This window comes from Glycine soja, chromosome 8, assembly GCF_004193775.1.
Source record: "Glycine soja cultivar W05 chromosome 8, ASM419377v2, whole genome shotgun sequence".
NCBI lineage: Eukaryota > Viridiplantae > Streptophyta > Magnoliopsida > Fabales > Fabaceae > Glycine > Glycine soja.
In genome coordinates this window covers 14,476,747-14,494,044 of record NC_041009.1, presented here as the reverse complement: position 1 = coordinate 14,494,044, position 17,298 = coordinate 14,476,747, and the positions used below count along the sequence as shown (strand labels likewise).

The 17,298-nt window shown below is 32.8% G+C and overlaps 2 protein-coding genes and 1 pseudogene across 6 annotated transcripts; 1 reads left to right on the top strand and 2 right to left on the bottom strand.

Annotated features, from left to right (window-relative positions):
• Positions 1–1,217: 1,217 nt before the first annotated feature.
• Positions 1,218–3,736, bottom strand: LOC114422194 (cationic peroxidase 2-like). The gene is made up of 3 exons (XM_028388420.1): positions 3,060–3,736; positions 2,792–2,954; positions 1,218–1,946 (listed from the first exon to the last, which is right to left on the bottom strand). The coding sequence occupies exons 1-3, from the start codon at positions 3,468–3,470 to the stop codon at positions 1,555–1,557; spliced, it is 966 nt and encodes a 321-aa protein (XP_028244221.1). The 5' UTR covers positions 3,471–3,736; the 3' UTR covers positions 1,218–1,554.
• Positions 3,737–7,237: 3,501 nt separating this feature from the next.
• On the top strand, positions 7,238–9,607 carry LOC114423934 (annotated as a pseudogene).
• A 192-nt stretch (positions 9,608–9,799) lies between these two features.
• Positions 9,800–16,194, bottom strand: LOC114422193 (protein LNK1-like). 5 transcript variants are annotated; one of them, XR_003668642.1, is made up of 8 exons: positions 16,036–16,194; positions 14,290–14,469; positions 13,284–13,819; positions 12,815–13,169; positions 11,206–11,892; positions 10,622–10,767; positions 10,232–10,377; positions 9,800–10,154 (listed from the first exon to the last, which is right to left on the bottom strand). XR_003668642.1 is itself a non-coding variant. In XM_028388416.1 (8 exons), exons 3-8 carry the CDS (start codon positions 13,619–13,621, stop codon positions 10,047–10,049), a joined length of 1,770 nt encoding a protein of 589 aa, XP_028244217.1. In that variant the 5' UTR covers positions 13,622–13,819; positions 14,290–14,469; positions 16,036–16,192; the 3' UTR covers positions 9,800–10,046. The 5 variants fall into 5 exon arrangements, 4 of the variants coding, with proteins under 4 accessions (XP_028244217.1, XP_028244218.1, XP_028244219.1 ...); XM_028388416.1 differs by having other exon boundaries at positions 10,232–10,367; positions 16,036–16,192; XM_028388417.1 differs by lacking the exon at positions 14,290–14,469 and having other exon boundaries at positions 10,232–10,367.
• Between the last annotated feature and the right edge of the window lie 1,104 nt (positions 16,195–17,298).

Genomic DNA, 17,298 nt, shown 5'->3' with positions numbered 1-17,298 from the left:
TGGACTTGCTTCTGCTCTTGTCTCTATCATCCTTCATATGTGCCTCCATCATTCAAGCAAGTAGAAAAAAGTCTCTTAACCAAAGAGCTCTGATACCACTCTGATGGGGAAATAGGTCAACACAATAACAAACTCTATAACAGAATAATAGACAGCGGAAATAAATTCCTCTAAACTTGCAAGAATCTGTGAGGAACACCAATAAAGTATAGAGAGCAAAATAGAAATTAAAGAAAATAGAGACACAATTTATTTAACATAGAAAACCCCTCAATGTAAGGGTAAAAAAACACAGGTCGTCCAGACCAAAGAAATAACTTCACTATAATCAATGAAGATACAAGAAAACTTCCAACAAGTGTACTAAAACGTGCTACAAACAGTCAAACCAAAACAAATCCACAATTGGTACAATAGAGACAAGAAGATAAAATCTCAAAATATAGAGTAGATAATGCGAAACACTTATCTCTCTCCATATATCTTTTTCTCGATCCAATCAAACAATTTGAAGTATCATGCGTATAAAATCTACTGTCCGAAAATCAGTCCGATCCAATAGTGAATGAATCTGCAGTTGCAATTTGAAAAACACTCTCCAGTGGATATGCAAAATCACAATGATTTTCTATCTCTTTCTTTCTCAATGATTTGCAATTATTTTTCCCTCTCAAATGAGTCCTTATAACTATATCTCACTCTTTAATCTGATCTTTCTGCACTTAAATAAGTGAGACATGTAGATCTTATCATTTAAACTTTTAATCCACTTAGAAAGGGAACCAAAATAATCCACCAACAAATAGACGTATATGTATAGCATACCACTCAAAAAAAAAAAAGCAAAGTCATTTCTTTGTGCGTTTTTTTTTTATAGCAGCCATTAAACAATAAGATATAAGTGGGCACAAGTGAAGAAACCTCCGCTGTTTTATTATATATATTATATTTTATATATATAATCAGCCTAATATAATTGCTTTAAATCCACGCTGCCCGTGTGTATATATTTTCTGGAGCACTGATCATTGGTTTCGGCTTCACCAAAATATATTACCACATATAGCATGTTTAACTAAAAAAACTAAAAAAAGTAGGTTAATAAGAACATTAGAAATCGTATTTAGTAAGAAATTTGAAGTTATATATCATGAAATGTCTAACTACTACCAAATACCTTTGGAGAGGCCGGGGAATTTAAAAAAAAAAATGATGGATAGCTAACAAAAATATAATAATTTTATTTCACAAGCTTTTCTGCGGTCATAGTCGAATTCTGCGATTAACAGATCTTAAATGATTTTTATTTCTTTTTATATCATTGTCCACAATATTTTTAATTATTGCTTTATTCACTTATAAAGCAAAGTTTTTCTGGCATAGATTTAATTAAGGAGGTGTATAGAAGTTTAATCTTGGCACCTCTCAGAAAAGTATGCAATTAATTAATTAGTCTTATTAACCAGTATCCTTAAGTGATGATTAATATAATTTTAAATATTTTTTTAATTCCTTAATCAATATTATAAGGATACTGATTAATATTTGCCTTAATTAATTAATAGCAGAACATATCTTGCGAATTTCACCCTGAGAACCGGTCTTGACACCAATGTTGCTCATCTTGATCATAGACTTTCCGAATTGGACCTTGAAGGGACCTGTGGCTAAGTATTTCTGAACAAAGCCTCTTGTGGAAGCATCAGTCCAAAGAACCTGATCAGAACGGAGAATTCCACGGCCTCTAACTAGGTGAGCGAAGTAGGACGTGTCGAATTTGAATTGGCTTCCTGTGTCTAGTGCCACTCGCTTCGTTGGTTGTGTTTGTGGGCAAATTTGTCGCAGAAATGGAAGAAATGAAGGGTCGATGGAAGGATCAGTGCCATTGGGGTTGTATATTCTGTCTGCGAAAGATCGGCAAGCACTTGTACCTATCGTATGCCCACCTATATGTATGTATTCACATTACAGAAATTAATGTATCAGTCATGTAACACGTACTTGATGAAAATAACAAAATTTTGTAAGTCTTATTATTTATTTAATGGCTTTTTTCTCATAATTTTGTAGTAGCATTTAATAAAAAAATACTAATATATTTAAAAACACGTGTTACTAAAAAAGTGTGTTACTAGGGTTTCTCATGAGTCATATGTACATGTCATTATTCATTAATTAATTATAAGGTCAAGTTGTGGCGAATTTCTTTTCGTTTATTGTATTATAAATACAAAATTTCTACTGAATTTTGTAGGAAGTTGTGGTCAATAGGCAGCATCGTTTAATTCTTTTGTGTGTGCGCTTCAAATTTTTTACTCCCTCAATATATAGACGTTTCATAATAATCTTTGTATAAGAATAAAAAATTTATCTCAAAATAATTATAATTTAAACTTTTCAGTATAATATTAATTAGCTTTTTTACTTATATCTCTTATAATATTAATAATAAAAATAACAAAAAATTAAAAAATAAATTAATAATAATAAGATTAATTTTATAAAATTATTATTATTTATTTAATTATTAAATTTTATTTATTTGTATAAAATAATGTAGGACAATAATTATAATGAAATAATGAAGTATTATATTTTGTTATAAACGCCTCAAATCGTGCAACATAAATGAGGATGTCGATTTGCACCTAACCTAACCAGCTCCTACACAAGAAAGCGATTTTCTGCGTGTTTTAGATTAATTTATTTTAAAACTAATTATTGATAATTAATTATAAAAAAATAGAAAATTGTAACAAATTATTGGAGTTTAATTGAATAGTATGAGTACCAGCAAGAATGACGAGGTCTTCGGTGTTAAGGCCCTTGTTTGAAAACTTATCCTTCTGGGTTGCGACGGTATCATTAGGACCAGGCAAAGTTAAGGCTTCTGATCCAATTGAAACCCTTCCATCTTTGCGTCCTGTGGGCACTTGCCAACTTAGTCCACCACTCTGCATGCATGCAACCCATATGTATAACTCGATCACTAACTAGTACAATATTATTCCTTATCATCTATATATAAATTTCTCAATAAATATCAAGAGCAAAATTACCAGAACTACAGAATCACGAGCAGCAAGGCTAAGGATATCAGCACAAGAGACAACACCAGGGCACAGAGCCTCGATCTTAGCCTTAGCATCGTCAATGACATCAAATCCTCTCAAACTAAGGTTTGGCCCCGCTGTTCTCTCAGTGCCAGCACCGGCTATGAGAACAGAAGCGTCACAACCTCGCACAAAGCAATCATGGAAGTGCATCCTAAGTATTGGACCAGCTAAAGTAGGGTCTGACCTAAGGTGGGATTCCACTGTGGACCTGACAATGGACTCGGCACGTGGACATGTGCTCGAATAGAACCCTACACGCGTGCCTTCTCCATTCCATTGCACTGTGTTCACAACAGCCACAGCAAGCACAACAAACCTTAGAACCAACTCTTTCTTCCACAAACCACCCTCCATTTTATAATAATAAGGGAATTAGTATAAACTTATTTAATTATATATAGATACTAGCTGCTAATTATACAGTAGCAGCAGTATAGAATACTAGATTGAATTGAAGTGCAAGTTTTCTGAAAAAGTGCTTTCACTTTGCTTTTGAAAGGGGAGGGTGTGGCTGAGAGTTTCAAGAGTGTATGTATTTATAGGGGTTTCGTCATTATTGGGAGAATGAGTAAGCAAAGCCAACTGCTACATATTAATTGCCATGCATACATGAATTGAAAAGTATGACTTGCGTCATTATTATGGATAATATATAGGGCGCAAGCGCAAGCTAGGGCCTATGAGCGTTGGGATCACTAGTGTTATTCTCTTAATTATACGAATCTTTTGACCATAAGTCTTCTTGAGTTTTCTGCGGGGCATATATATAGGTGAGAATTGTTCCATGTGTAAGGGGAGTTGGATTTAGCTAGTAAAGGAAAAAATTATTAATCTCAGTTCATTGTTTATCAAAAGATATTATATATACGAATTAATTAAGTTATGGTGATTGATCTGACTTTCAATTAATTATTATCTTGTTTGAAGTAGTCAAAGTTATTAATTAACTTAGATGTTTGGTTTTAGTAGTTTGATAATTGGGCGTGGAAATGGCGCAGAGAAATGTTCTCCTGGGAAGCAAGATATTTTTTAGCAGCAGTCGAATCTTCTTTGGTGAAGTTCATCTTTGCGAAAATGAAAAGGACTATATTGGATTTGGTCAGCACAGACAGTTCAAGGACCATCTAAATCTAGCATTGGCACCAGTGTGCAATTTATTTATACCTGGACAGATCAAATGACAATACATTCCATAGTATGGTACAAGAAGATATAAAGTTAATATATTGATTGAGAAAAAGAGAAGAGAGAGAGAGAAATCACAGGTTTAAATTTTTCAACTGACATTTGTAATAAAAACTAGCAAACAAACATTTACCAATAAAAAAAATATGATAACAGAAATCTTGTATTTAATTCTTAGAGTTGTCTAATCTATCCCAAGTAAAATTAGGGTTAAAACCTCATTGTAGATGATTGATGATGCAATTCTCTTGGTGTACTTCACAATGGTTATTTGCACGTATTGATTGCATTATTAGTCGTATATATAGCCTAATTAATTTTACAGCATTCCTCTAGAGCCTCAGAGTTATGGCCGATACTCTAAATCATAGTTAATTGCGATTGTAGTTAATTTTGTCGCGATTTTTTACTAGTTTGGGCAATTGTGAGAAGATGTAACTGTGGTTATGATACAGAGTTGCGGTGAATCAAATTTTCTTTATGTTGCAACCATAATTAATTGCGGTTGTGCATGACACGATCAACGAAGTAGAGAATTGAATGGGAAGATATGGCACATGCTTCCCTCAAAATATACAAACATTTTCTCTGGCGCTGCTATGAAACTATTTTTCCATAAACTGCTGCATGCATGATGTCACAATGATGTTGAAAACTAGCACACCCTCTTCTTTTTTTTTTATGCCTGAATACAAATTAATGAAGATTATCAAAGATTTCAGAACGAATTCAGTGTATCCACCTTCCCATATTAATGACTAATAAGGATATGCTCAGAGACTGGTCATCAAAGGCAACTTGCAATGTTCTCCTTCAATTTCATGGTTTAGGCAAAAATATATACGGTTTGGCAAATCAGTTCATCCCATTTTATTTAAATTCTAAGCATGTCTTTCTAGATTTTAGTTATCCTGAATTTTAATAATAGTAGTATAATCTTAATTTTGGTTTAAATTCAATTTTTAAATTTTGACACTTCATATATAAATAAACATGCTTGATTATAATGATTTATTTACATAACTTATTTCTTAGTTTCAAAATTTTATTTCTTAATTTAGTTTATCCTTATTTAATATAATAAAAATTCATTACGAAAAATTAAAATATTTATTTAAAAAATATTGTGATAACATTGATCACTTCTAAGAGCAAGTCTAAGACAAATTAATTTTTGAGATTTCGACGATTCTTTTTGAGAAAAAAAAATAGTTATTTACACGAGTGTAATTAATTAAGTCTCCAAATGGCTGTGTGCATGAGAAACCAAATTAACAATACTTTTCGGTTTTCGGCTATTAATTAAAACGGATATCCGGATTGGCACTTGACAAGATATATTAACGTGCAAATAGTGAGTCGGTGATCCCTTTTCGTTTGATCTTATCTAGCTACATCTACATACATTACAAGTTTATTGAACTCTTAGGGATATAGTATTTCACTGTATTTCATAACGACATATATGGGACAGCTAACCCAAAAGTCTAAACGAAAATAACAAGACGTATTTAATGGGAAAACTAATCATGTTTGCACGCATGACTCACTTTTTGCTTTGCTTTCCTTGCTTGACAATTGGCAATGTTGTAATGGTTTCGCTAATAATGTTTAATAAATATTTTAAAATATACAAACTATATAATAATGAAAATAATAAGAAACAAATATTTTTAAATATATGAATTATATTTTAGATTTATTATAAAGCATGGACTAGTATAGATACATAGATATTTATATATAGATGCATAGGAGTAGGGCATGTATATCTTGGTACAATAATATAGACATACTTTGAAAAATACAACTCTTAAAATTTATAAGATATTAAATGTAAAATATATGCATAGAAAAAATAACTACGAATTTCAAAATATATAAACTAAATAATAAATCAAGTTTAATTAAATGTTCCACTAATATGAATACTCCATTTCCCTTTTCTTTTTAAAAAAGAATACTCCATTTTCCTAGAGAATGTTATCACCGCATTATTTTATTATTGATCATTATCAAATAAAATTTTCCAAAAACACACTTAAATAATTTGGGTTTACTTTTCATCAGTGGGGTTAGCATAGAATTATATCCAAAGATAATCAAATACTAAATATTAGTACATGCATGGCTAGAATTTGTGACAAGTGCACTCACAATGAATATAATTATCATACACGGCTATCATTTAAATTTATGTAACGCCACAACATTATTATCTTCTTTCTCAAGAGACTTCTAACATCATATATCATGTGTGCCAATTGTGGTCAATTGTAACCACAACACGATATTTCAGTACCATAGCTCCAATTTTTTTAAGCTAATATGATGATACTATCAATATACATAATTCCCCACACATAGCTAGAAATTTGCGTAGCTCTCACGTTAATTTGCACCAGCTCACAATTTACCTCACACTAGGGACAATGTTGGCCGTCCTGACTTTGAGAGTTACAAGAAGAACTACCTTTTTTCAAGGCCTTGGTCATATACAACATTCCAATTTACTTGATATATAGGTCCTAAGTTATAAACTTCATATGCACACAAATCATCATTTTTTTATCATAGAAAAATATTAGTTATTAATTGTTACTATTTTGTTAACAGATGAAATTACTCACAACTTTTTTCTCTCACAAATCATCACTTCGTTTGCGCTAACTGAAAACATCAGATATATGGAGTTAAACTATCTAAATCAGAATCTTAGAATTCTCAAGGACAATTTCAATAATTAGATGCCCTTGTTATTGTCTGCAACAACAAGGAATTGTTTAGGTACTTCACCTTTACAATTCCTAGTTTCATCCATTGGAGAAATGTAATGTGTCTATAAAATCCTCATGCCATAGCTGCAACTACACTTCTTTCAATCTCAATAAGCATTGCATCTATAGCTTCCCCTCTCATACACCTTAATTCAGCAAATGAATATTTCAATTTTTCTCAATGTGTTTCTTCTACCTGCAATTATATTGTTATTGCTGCTTTACTACAACACAACCAAAAAGCTCAACAAAATAGTGAAGCTAGCTAGGGCAGATTCCCACCACGGTCCAAGAAAAAGAGAGTGATGATGTTGAGATCAGTGTTGACAAGAAGATGGAAATAGGAGAGGGGACAAAGATGGTGACAGATGAATAGAGAAAGGAACTCGTATTCTTTGATGATAAGGCAAAGTTTCAAATGGGTGAACTTCTTAGAGCTTCTGCGGAGGCACTGGGTCATGGAATCTTGGGAAATAGTTATAAGGCTATGCTGAATGATGGATCTACCATTGTAGTAAAGAGGCTAAGGGACTTAAAACCACTCTCTAAGGAGGAATTTGCAAAGATACTAAACGTGATTGCTGATATGAAGCACCCAAATTTGTTGTCATTGCTTGCTTATTATCATTCTAGAGACGAGAAGCTCATGCTCTACAGATATGCAGAGAATGGAAATCTTTTCTCCCGGCTTCATGGTAATTTACATCAACTTAATTGCTACGTTTTTGTAATTTATCATTCCATTCGGCACGAATAAAAATTAAAATTTCAGCAATATCATTGAATCTAAAGATCTTTTTTAATAATCTCCTCCAATGAGACTTTCAGTTTTTCTCTTTTCCTTTTTATCATACTAAGAATCATGTTATCTATGTAACCGATCTGGTGCGATAAGATTTTGTTGTTATTCTTGTGTACATTAGTGAACTTTAATTAGAAAACAGATAATGAATACAACAACTTAGTCAGCATTACTGCATTAGAAACATTTTATACTATATAATTTTCCTTCATAATTAAACAGTGCAAATCATTATTCCTATTTTAAAAAAAGAACAAAAGGAAAAAAGGTTAAGGGTAAGGATTCCAAAATTGAATGATGGGTGCAGAATGTTTTCTAACTCTGGTCCCCGTTTGGTTAAAATATAAATAATCACCTTCAAGGTTTCGTCTTAAACCTTTTGACAAATATTTTTTATGGCTTTAATTAGTTCTGGAAATTAATCCACTGACCAAACCTTTGACATGTACATACAAAAATGTCATACATAGCTGAAAAGACAATTGTTGACAATCACAACTTGGGAAAGGGATTAAATGACAAAAAAAATCAAGTTTTACAAAACCTCCAACTCCCGTGTATCTATTTTTATTTTTAAGTGAAAATTAAATGACAAAAAAATGTTCTGTTAATTTTTTTTTCCAATGACATGGAAAAGGGTGAAAAGAGAATGGAAGAAGAAGAATCAAACAAAAATTAACATTTGTTTATAAAAAAACTTAAATACATTTTTTTCTGTAATTTAATTTATTTTTATTTTCGTTCTTGTAAAAAAAATTATTTCAGTCTTTATAAAATGTGTTTTATTTTATTTTTTGTCCTTAAAATATTTAGATATTGCTTTAAACAGTAAATAACTTTTTTTGAAAGAACTAAAACGAAAAAAATATTATAAAAAAATGAAAAAAAAATAAATTGTAAGAAAGAAAAATGTATTTAGCAAAATATATATACAGTTATAAAGTGATTTTGTCTGATCACGACTTCATAATAATGAATTGGCAAGCAATTAACCAAACTATGCAGCCCCGAAAAGTGAACATTAATAATTTCAGATGGTAGAGGTGGAAACCGAGTTCCATTCAGTTGGAACTCAAGATTGTGAGTTGCAAGAGGAGTGGCACGAGCATTGGTGTACCTGCAGCTCAACCACAACAACATCGTCCCACACGGCAACTTGCGGTCTTCCAACGAAGACGACACAGTTCTTGTTTCAGACTTCGGCCTAGCCTCCTTGATAGCACAACCGATTGCAGCTCAGCACATGGTTGTTTACAAGTCACCCGAATGTTTGGAGCTACGGTTCGCTTCTGATAGAGCTTCTAACTGGGAAAGTGTCTGTGTGCTCAGCTCCACAAGGGAGCAGTGAGGGAAGAATGGACTGCTGAGATATTTGACAAAGAGATTTGTGGCCAAAAGAGTGCACTTGCTGGGATGCTGATGCTGTTGCAGATTGCAATGCGTTGCATTGAGAGGTGATGAGGGAAGTGGAGAAAATACACCAGGCACCCAACTTGATCTCTCAAGATGATGCATCTGTCGATAGGTACTGTTGATTCCCTTTCAACCAGTACTTCTATCATTGGAGGTGAAAGATAGATTATGAGACCTTGGATTATTGTTTTAACATTAAGGTACAGTGCATTGATTTTCGTGAATTTTTACATCATATTTTTCAAGGGAATAAAGAAACATCCAACTAAGGCAATCTTAAATAAGTTGACCTTATAAACAAAAGTTTCAAGTTACTATTTAAGGGCTTTGCATCTACCTCTCTTCTCATAATCTTATCACTTCATGAGAAAGGATTCATTCCAGAAAACAAATGGTACAATCAAGTGACGCTAGTTTCAAATTAATCTGATAAGTTTGTACCAAAAAAACAAATAACTTGATGAGTTGGTACCAAAAAAATATTAATTTGATGAGTGATCATGGGCTGCGCGGGATAATTGTGATCTTTCTTGTGAAAATAGTTGCGAGCGTAGTAGCATTACACTAAATCATTACCTTATGATGATTTGATTAGCACAAATTTACATTAGTTTCATGGCATCCGATGCAAAAATGATTCACAAATTAACAAAGGCATCCGAGTAAGCCCGAAATAATTATATATCATCATATACGACGATGACCGAAAAAGTATAAATTGTACGACGAAATGCGCCAACGCTGGTTTCACTTTCATGAGGTGTTACCCTGTAAAACCTTTTTTTCCACTCCAGTAGAATCTTCCTGACAGACCTGTTTCTCAGTCTTTACTGGTGGATTGATCACTGATCCATTATGCATCTGTCAATTAAACCAATGAGTACTCTTTCTACAATTCTACTTCATCGAAAAAATGTCAAAAATTCATGAAAGCATACCGTGGCACTGGATTTGAAAGGTAAAGTTTCGTTAGGAAGCAACACCGATGGATCTGAGGGCCTGTGAAACAGTAAGTGTGCTACAGACCGATCAATGGGGTTTGTGTCAGTTTCCATATCCATTAATCCGGCACACCTGAATGAAACTAAGTGTTATCAAAAAGATTAATTCATAAACACGAGATAAATCCAAAGAGCATTGTTATGTGTCAGCATGAGAATATAAATAAAAGAATATTACATCTTTGGAAACACCACAAATGCCATATAAGTAGAACGCAGAACTACTAACACTCAAAATCATGCTATACACTATTCTGATGGGTTTTTATATTGGCTACCTTGTAGTCAAGAAAAATATAAATCTGAAGCGAAGAAAGTAAGCAATACCTGTTTGCATCCTGCGCCATCATTGCTTTGCATGTTTCATCATCTCCAATGCAACCATTTGCATTTGAATTATTATGTCTTTGCTCAGCACTCTTAGCCAAGCGGTATAGACTGTCCCTAATGCACATTTTGGTTTTAATATCCAACTGCAGTCAAGAAAATTTTTGGTGTGACAAAGTAAATTATAATCAATGAGGTAAAGATTTTCAGCAATAAGTCACATGCAGGTAAATAACAAATTTTACGTACAAGATTGTTTTAAAGAATTGGATGGCAAAGCAAAACTTTAACAGTCACTAGACTTGGAAAATAACTCCACCCAGGAAAAGGAGGGATCCACCAGGGAGGAGAAACTTTTACTTCTTGATTTTCACATAAAACACTACCAACTGATTAGCTATAAATTTACATGTTATTTCCTCTACAGAACTAAGCATAAGTGATCAAAATCAAAGCTAACCTTAAAGTAACAGGTTTAGAGTGCAATATTGAGGTGATAAAATATAATATATTCTTTCCTCTTAAGATAAAAATATATAAGAACAACCAGAATCAAACTTGAACATCATTCGGGATTCCAATACCTGATCCATGATCTGTTGCAGGTGGCAAAAGCTATTTGCTTCAGGTGAGGCTTGGTCCAAAGCAGAGCCCATGGATGAGCTTTCCTGCACTGTTGATGAATCTATTTCTGGTGAAAAGCCTAGGCCAACTCCTTGAACTTCACTATGACCTTCATTTTCATTTTCAAACTGATGACCTACTTGCTGAGCTGAGCCCAGACTGTGAAATGGCATTTGATTTGGCATATTTTCATTTTTGAAATTACTACTTAACAGGGTTCCATCACAGCAATGATACAACTTTTCTCTATTCTCATTTGTTTTCAAGGCCGCAGGCTCCAAAGAATGACCATTAGAACTCTCCATGTTTGATGCATAAGATGATTCTTTAAGAGGAGACAGATGTCCATCATGCTCAGATCTTGATCCAGACAAAGTCGGAAAGAGGGGAGTGTGATTTGGAGCATGACTATAGTCTGGGCGTGTCATAGGAATTTGTGTCTGTATACAGACTAAAGAATCAGAATCTATGTTCAGCTTATGTTTCTGGATGCTATCAAGAGAAGTAACCCCACTGGAAGAGGATCCAAAGGATTGCTTTGTATCTGCATATTGCTCTGGAGCAGCATAAGGATGAACAGAACCACCATTTTGTAGGTAACCGTTTTTTCGCCTTCCCACTGATGGCTTTGGTAGCTTCCTCTGCAGCTGTAAATCAGAAATTGTTGGTTATGTACTAATTAAGAGTCAATTTAGTTACGTTTATAAGTTCACCCTAATATAACGAATTCAGAATAGTCCAACCTTGCTATTAAACCTACATTGGAAACCAAGTAAATCTAACAAATTACCCTGAAAGCGAAAATGAAACAATAGATCTTGACTTTTTGAGTATTACATAAAGGACTTAAGCCCAAATGTCCATCAACAAAACAAAACTAGTGAAACATGGAAAAACATAATTTATATCAAATAGAGGTAATTACTAGATTGCCCTTAATGCATTCTCATTAGATACTATTCTAATTAAGATAAAAGTTTATAGGTCATGAATATGCCATAAAATCATCTTATGAAAACTGTATACTAAAAAGGTTTCAAGTTCTATATCATAAATATTTTAGGAATGAATAAGGATAGAATTTTGCTTGATAAAATAAATTATAAAACTCTTTTAAATGGCTGATTGTGTGATTATATTCAGAAATCATCTGAATCTTATCTAAAATATATGAATTCCAACATTATTATCCTTGAAATGTCAAACATAATCAGTTCTATATCTTAAAAGATTTAAGAATCAATAATGATAGAATTTTGCTTGATTTCATAAATTATAAAACTCTTTTAAATGGGTGAATGTATGATTATATTCATAAATCAACTGAATCTTATCTAAAATATATGAATTCCAACATTATTATCCTTGAAATGTCAAACATAATCAGTTCTATAGCAGCTCATGACATACTTGTATTGCCATATTAAATAACTCAATTCAGTGGCATTAACAATTTTTACCAGGTCAAAGACATATTTCAATCAATAATTTTTACCAGCTAATTAAATTTTTTTACCAAGTTGTAAAACAGAAAAAAATATAATGAAATAAAATGAAAGGGTAAACAACCTTTTCTTTGGGCAGCAAGTCATCTATATTAACGGATTTCATGTCTGAATCACTCTCACTGAACATTGATAATGGAGCAGGGACACAATCATCAATAACATCCATTTGAGACCTGATTTTTTCATCAACAGGAGATGATCTTTTGTTGGAATCATTGATTGGAAGACCTACAATACTTTCCTTGGAATCCATATTATAATCTGATATATTTTTCAATGGACTCATTTCTGCATATGAAAACTTGAAGTCAGACTTAAATGCATCATCAGAACCTTCAGCACCATGACAAGATGAGAGCCAGCAAAACTCCTCTTCATTATTGAGACTTCCCGTTCCAAACGTTAAATCGCAACTTCTGCAATGTGAAAAGTGATATTCAGATATTTATATGATGATTGCAATGAATTGATTAGCATTTCAAACAAAGGGAAAGATAAGGAAATTTCTGTCAAATAGGAGAAATTCTTACAACATCCTGTCAACATCTTCAAAGTCTCCTATATCCAGCCAACCATCATTATCAAGAAAACTGAGTTCATTGTCAGCTTGGGATATGTGATTGGTTGGATATTGACAGGCACTATCATTTTCCACCACACACTTGTCTCCCAAGATAGTATCATCTTCACAGAGTTCACAACCACCAGAATCGAAATTGCTGCTCTTGAAGCAGTGATCAGACATGCCTGTGTTGTCTGATGTTAGCCTTTTGGCTTCTTTGCTTGAGTCACTACCACATGAAGAAAACACATCTTCAGGTGTGTGAGGCCATGAATCCTTTTCCTGCATTCTTTCTTTTTGGGTCATATTTTCTAAGTACAATTCCTCTTTACCCTGAGTACCATAGCTATTCACATAATCACTATTTCTGATACCATGTAATTCATGACGTGATTTCTTACAGCTATCTTCTTGTATTACAAACTGATTATTATGTTTGTCACTGGCATGGGGCACTATATGATCATCATTTTCACCAAATCCATCTCACACGTTATCTTCAAGCTGTAGCACAAAGGCACATAATAAGAATATAACTTGAATAACCTGGCATCACATAGTGTAACAAACTGATAAACATATGGTGTCAAACCTGACAAAGAGAGAAATAGCAAGCATCAGACTCATAATTTTATTAAAGCTCATACAAATACAAGCCCTACCACTCTGCTGGTATTAGCAGGAAAAAGGAAACAAGAAACAACCATACATCCCAATAGTTTTTCCATTATTTATAAAAAGGACTTTACCCTGCAAGAAGAGTTTTGGAATAACCATACGATAAAAAAATCACCTTACAAAATATGAACCATGTCATCCAAGATTCAAACTGAAACTCAAGGAAGCTTAACTCAGGCCTGATCAGTTAACATGGGGGTATTTTAAGAACCAGGCTATGCAAATATGGAAAAAAGTGGAGCTGATGCAGGCAAAGAGTAGAAGGAAAGTTACACAAATATAGGTTTCAAATTTACCATTAACAAGTACTGTACACTTCAAATTAACTGTAACATCAGCTACCCCCACCACCAATCCACAATTAGCTTTTCAAGGGTAGTGTTTCAGGAGTCTTATTAATAACTACCAAGCCACTACTTCTTCACCTCTAGCTCTTTTGAGATCGGATTGCACAACAGCCTGCTAATAAGATTATGCTACAGACCAAAAGTTCATGTGCGTATAAAAGTGACATTCAATCAGAAATAACATTAGTACTGCAATGAAAGCATCTAATGGAGAGTCCAAATAGAGATATCATCAGAAATAATCTTTTGGTCCATGCAAAAAAAGGAACTCATGCTCAGTAAAGACATTGCACCATCATTTTTAAATGAGAAATGAATACCTAAATGGGAAACTTAAACGGTGAAACAAAGTAATAACATGGTAAATGATAAGAGAAGTTAGCTTCTATCTTATACTGTGAGATTAATAGGGCTACACCGTTTTTGGGTTAGAGACAGTTTTTAACTATCTTAACAAGTTAGGGATAAATGTTTTCATGCTTGAACTCAGGGAGAAGATTGACAACTATATAAGAGCAGAATCAATAGGTAACTCAAGAAAGCATAACACAATAGCAAGCATGTTGTGAGTCTTAAGATAGCTAACTGGCACTAGTATCACCAACATCATATTATAAGCAGTACATGAACGTCTATATCCGGCAAAATTGCCAATACCAACCCCCTTATCTCTGTTGACTACGTGTATAATCATACCAAATTTGGAAATTTCGAATATAGAAATAATTTGTAAAATAGTTTAGATAAATCTACTATTGTCTTTGGTTCAAGAAATACAAAGCGGGCACTACAGCTACAACTGTACGTACTTGTTCTTAAAATTATAAAACAGGATCCCAACAGTTCCTGTTTCAAGTTTTAACAGCTCTACGAACATTTTTCTTTTTTTATGTTAAAGTAGAGCAGAGCATGGCCAAAACTTCCATCATACTAAGTACCTTACTACAAAATTTATACAGTAAAATACACCAGAATAAATTTGCTTTCTGAAAAGAAAAAAAAAAGGAGCAAAATTTTAAGATCCAGAAAATCGAAAAATCATTTTCGCCATTTTCTTACTTCCTAAACATCGCACGCACCAACCGGATTGCTATGTTATGCTAAAATCAAAAACGCCTAACGACCAAAAATCACAATTAAAATTAAATTAAATTAATTAAAAAATCACAGCAATTATAAGTCATGCACTGATGATAGCAAGTAGCTTGTTGCGGAAAAATAACGATAATAATAATTATTATTATTATTATAATCATAAGGAATTCAAAATTAGGATATAAAAGAATGATTTAGAAGCTCTTCAGCCTAATTTAAGTCATAAACTAAACCTTCTAGAAGAGAAGAAAAACGTGAAGAAGGTCTTTCTTTTTCAGGCTTAGTTTTCTTATTCGTCAATCAACTAAAAGTCTACTGAGCACAAGTGATTAATATACTAAAATTAAGATTGAATCATTTACAGAGGCGAAAACAATTTTTTGCCAGACTTAGACTTTACTTAGCTTTCCATTCGACCAAACTCGGGATTAGTTAGGGTGCTTCCCCTAATGAAGTGGAGGATTAAGAAGAAGAAAAAAAACTAAAAATATACTACACCATGCAAAGACCAAAGAAGAAAGGGGGGAAAAGTTACCTAAACGAGAAATCAGCGTGAAGAAACAAACTAAGTAACTAAGCAAACACAAAATTGAAACTGACCTGAGGGTGAAATTTGGAGTGAAATCACAGAGATTGAGAATAGGAAATTGGAGTGTGGGAAGCGTTGGTTTCGTTGTGTGGGGATTCCTTTCCAGACCCTTCTCTTCTTTACTATCCTCCAACTTGAACTTGCCCGCAGAATTTTCTTCTTTAAAAAAATAAATTATTTTATAATTTGGGAAAAAGGTATCACGGAAAAACCGACACGTGGCAATGAGATGGGATATGAAATAAGGTTCGTGGATGGAAGGTGGCTGCTTAAGATCCGATCAGTTACTGCGTTTCTATTGGTCCACGACGGTTTCGCCACCACCGCGACACGTGCCGGGTACCCACTCAGAGTGGCATAGGCACGTGCCCATCCTCCAAAACGAAACAATTCTGATTCAATATTTTTGGCTTGTTTTTCGTGAATATAATAATCGCCAACGCATCAAAAATATATATATAATAATCGCCACTTGTCTTTCCTTCCCCCACTTTGGAACCTCCACCGTAGAATTTTTTTGTCATCTGTGTGAGACTAAAACATTTTTTTCATTTTAAAATTATGTTTCGAAACATCCCATTTTAGTGTATTTTTTTCTTACGATTCAAGAAGCATTATTATTAAAAATCCTGTGAAAAATCCGTATTTTATGTTATATTTCGTTCAAAAGGATAAAAGGAAAGAAAATAGTTACGTTATAAAAGTTTCTTATTTTAGTATATTATTTTACAAAACTTACTTTGGTTTTTTATTTTGCCCAAAAAAACTCCTTTTAATCCTTTTTCTCTATTGTTTTGCATAAAAAAGGAGAATAACGTTTTCTAAAGTTAGAAACTAAAATAAACATTTTGTAAAATTAAGTACCAAGTGACCAACAATTTTAAGGAATAAGGGTTTGTTACCCCCAAAAAGAATATTGGGAGAAAAGGCAAGTAGTGGAAGAAAATGATCTTAACCCCTCTGTTTTTCTTCCCTACAGCCAAAAAGTCCATTCTTTTTCAACCAAAGAGTAAGTCGAGTATCACATAATTGTTTTTTTTTAATACTAGAAATTAGGAATGTTAAAATTCAAACCGATCAAAATAAAAATTAAAAATCACTAAAAAAACCAAAAATCGAACAAAAGTTTTTATTGTAAAAAGTTTAACATATTAATAAATATCTTCGATTGTTATTAGTATTTTTTTTAATATAATTTAATTTAAAAAATGCAAAGAAAATATATAATTTCAATGAAATAATATTTTAGTAAAAATAAAAAAAATAAGAGAATC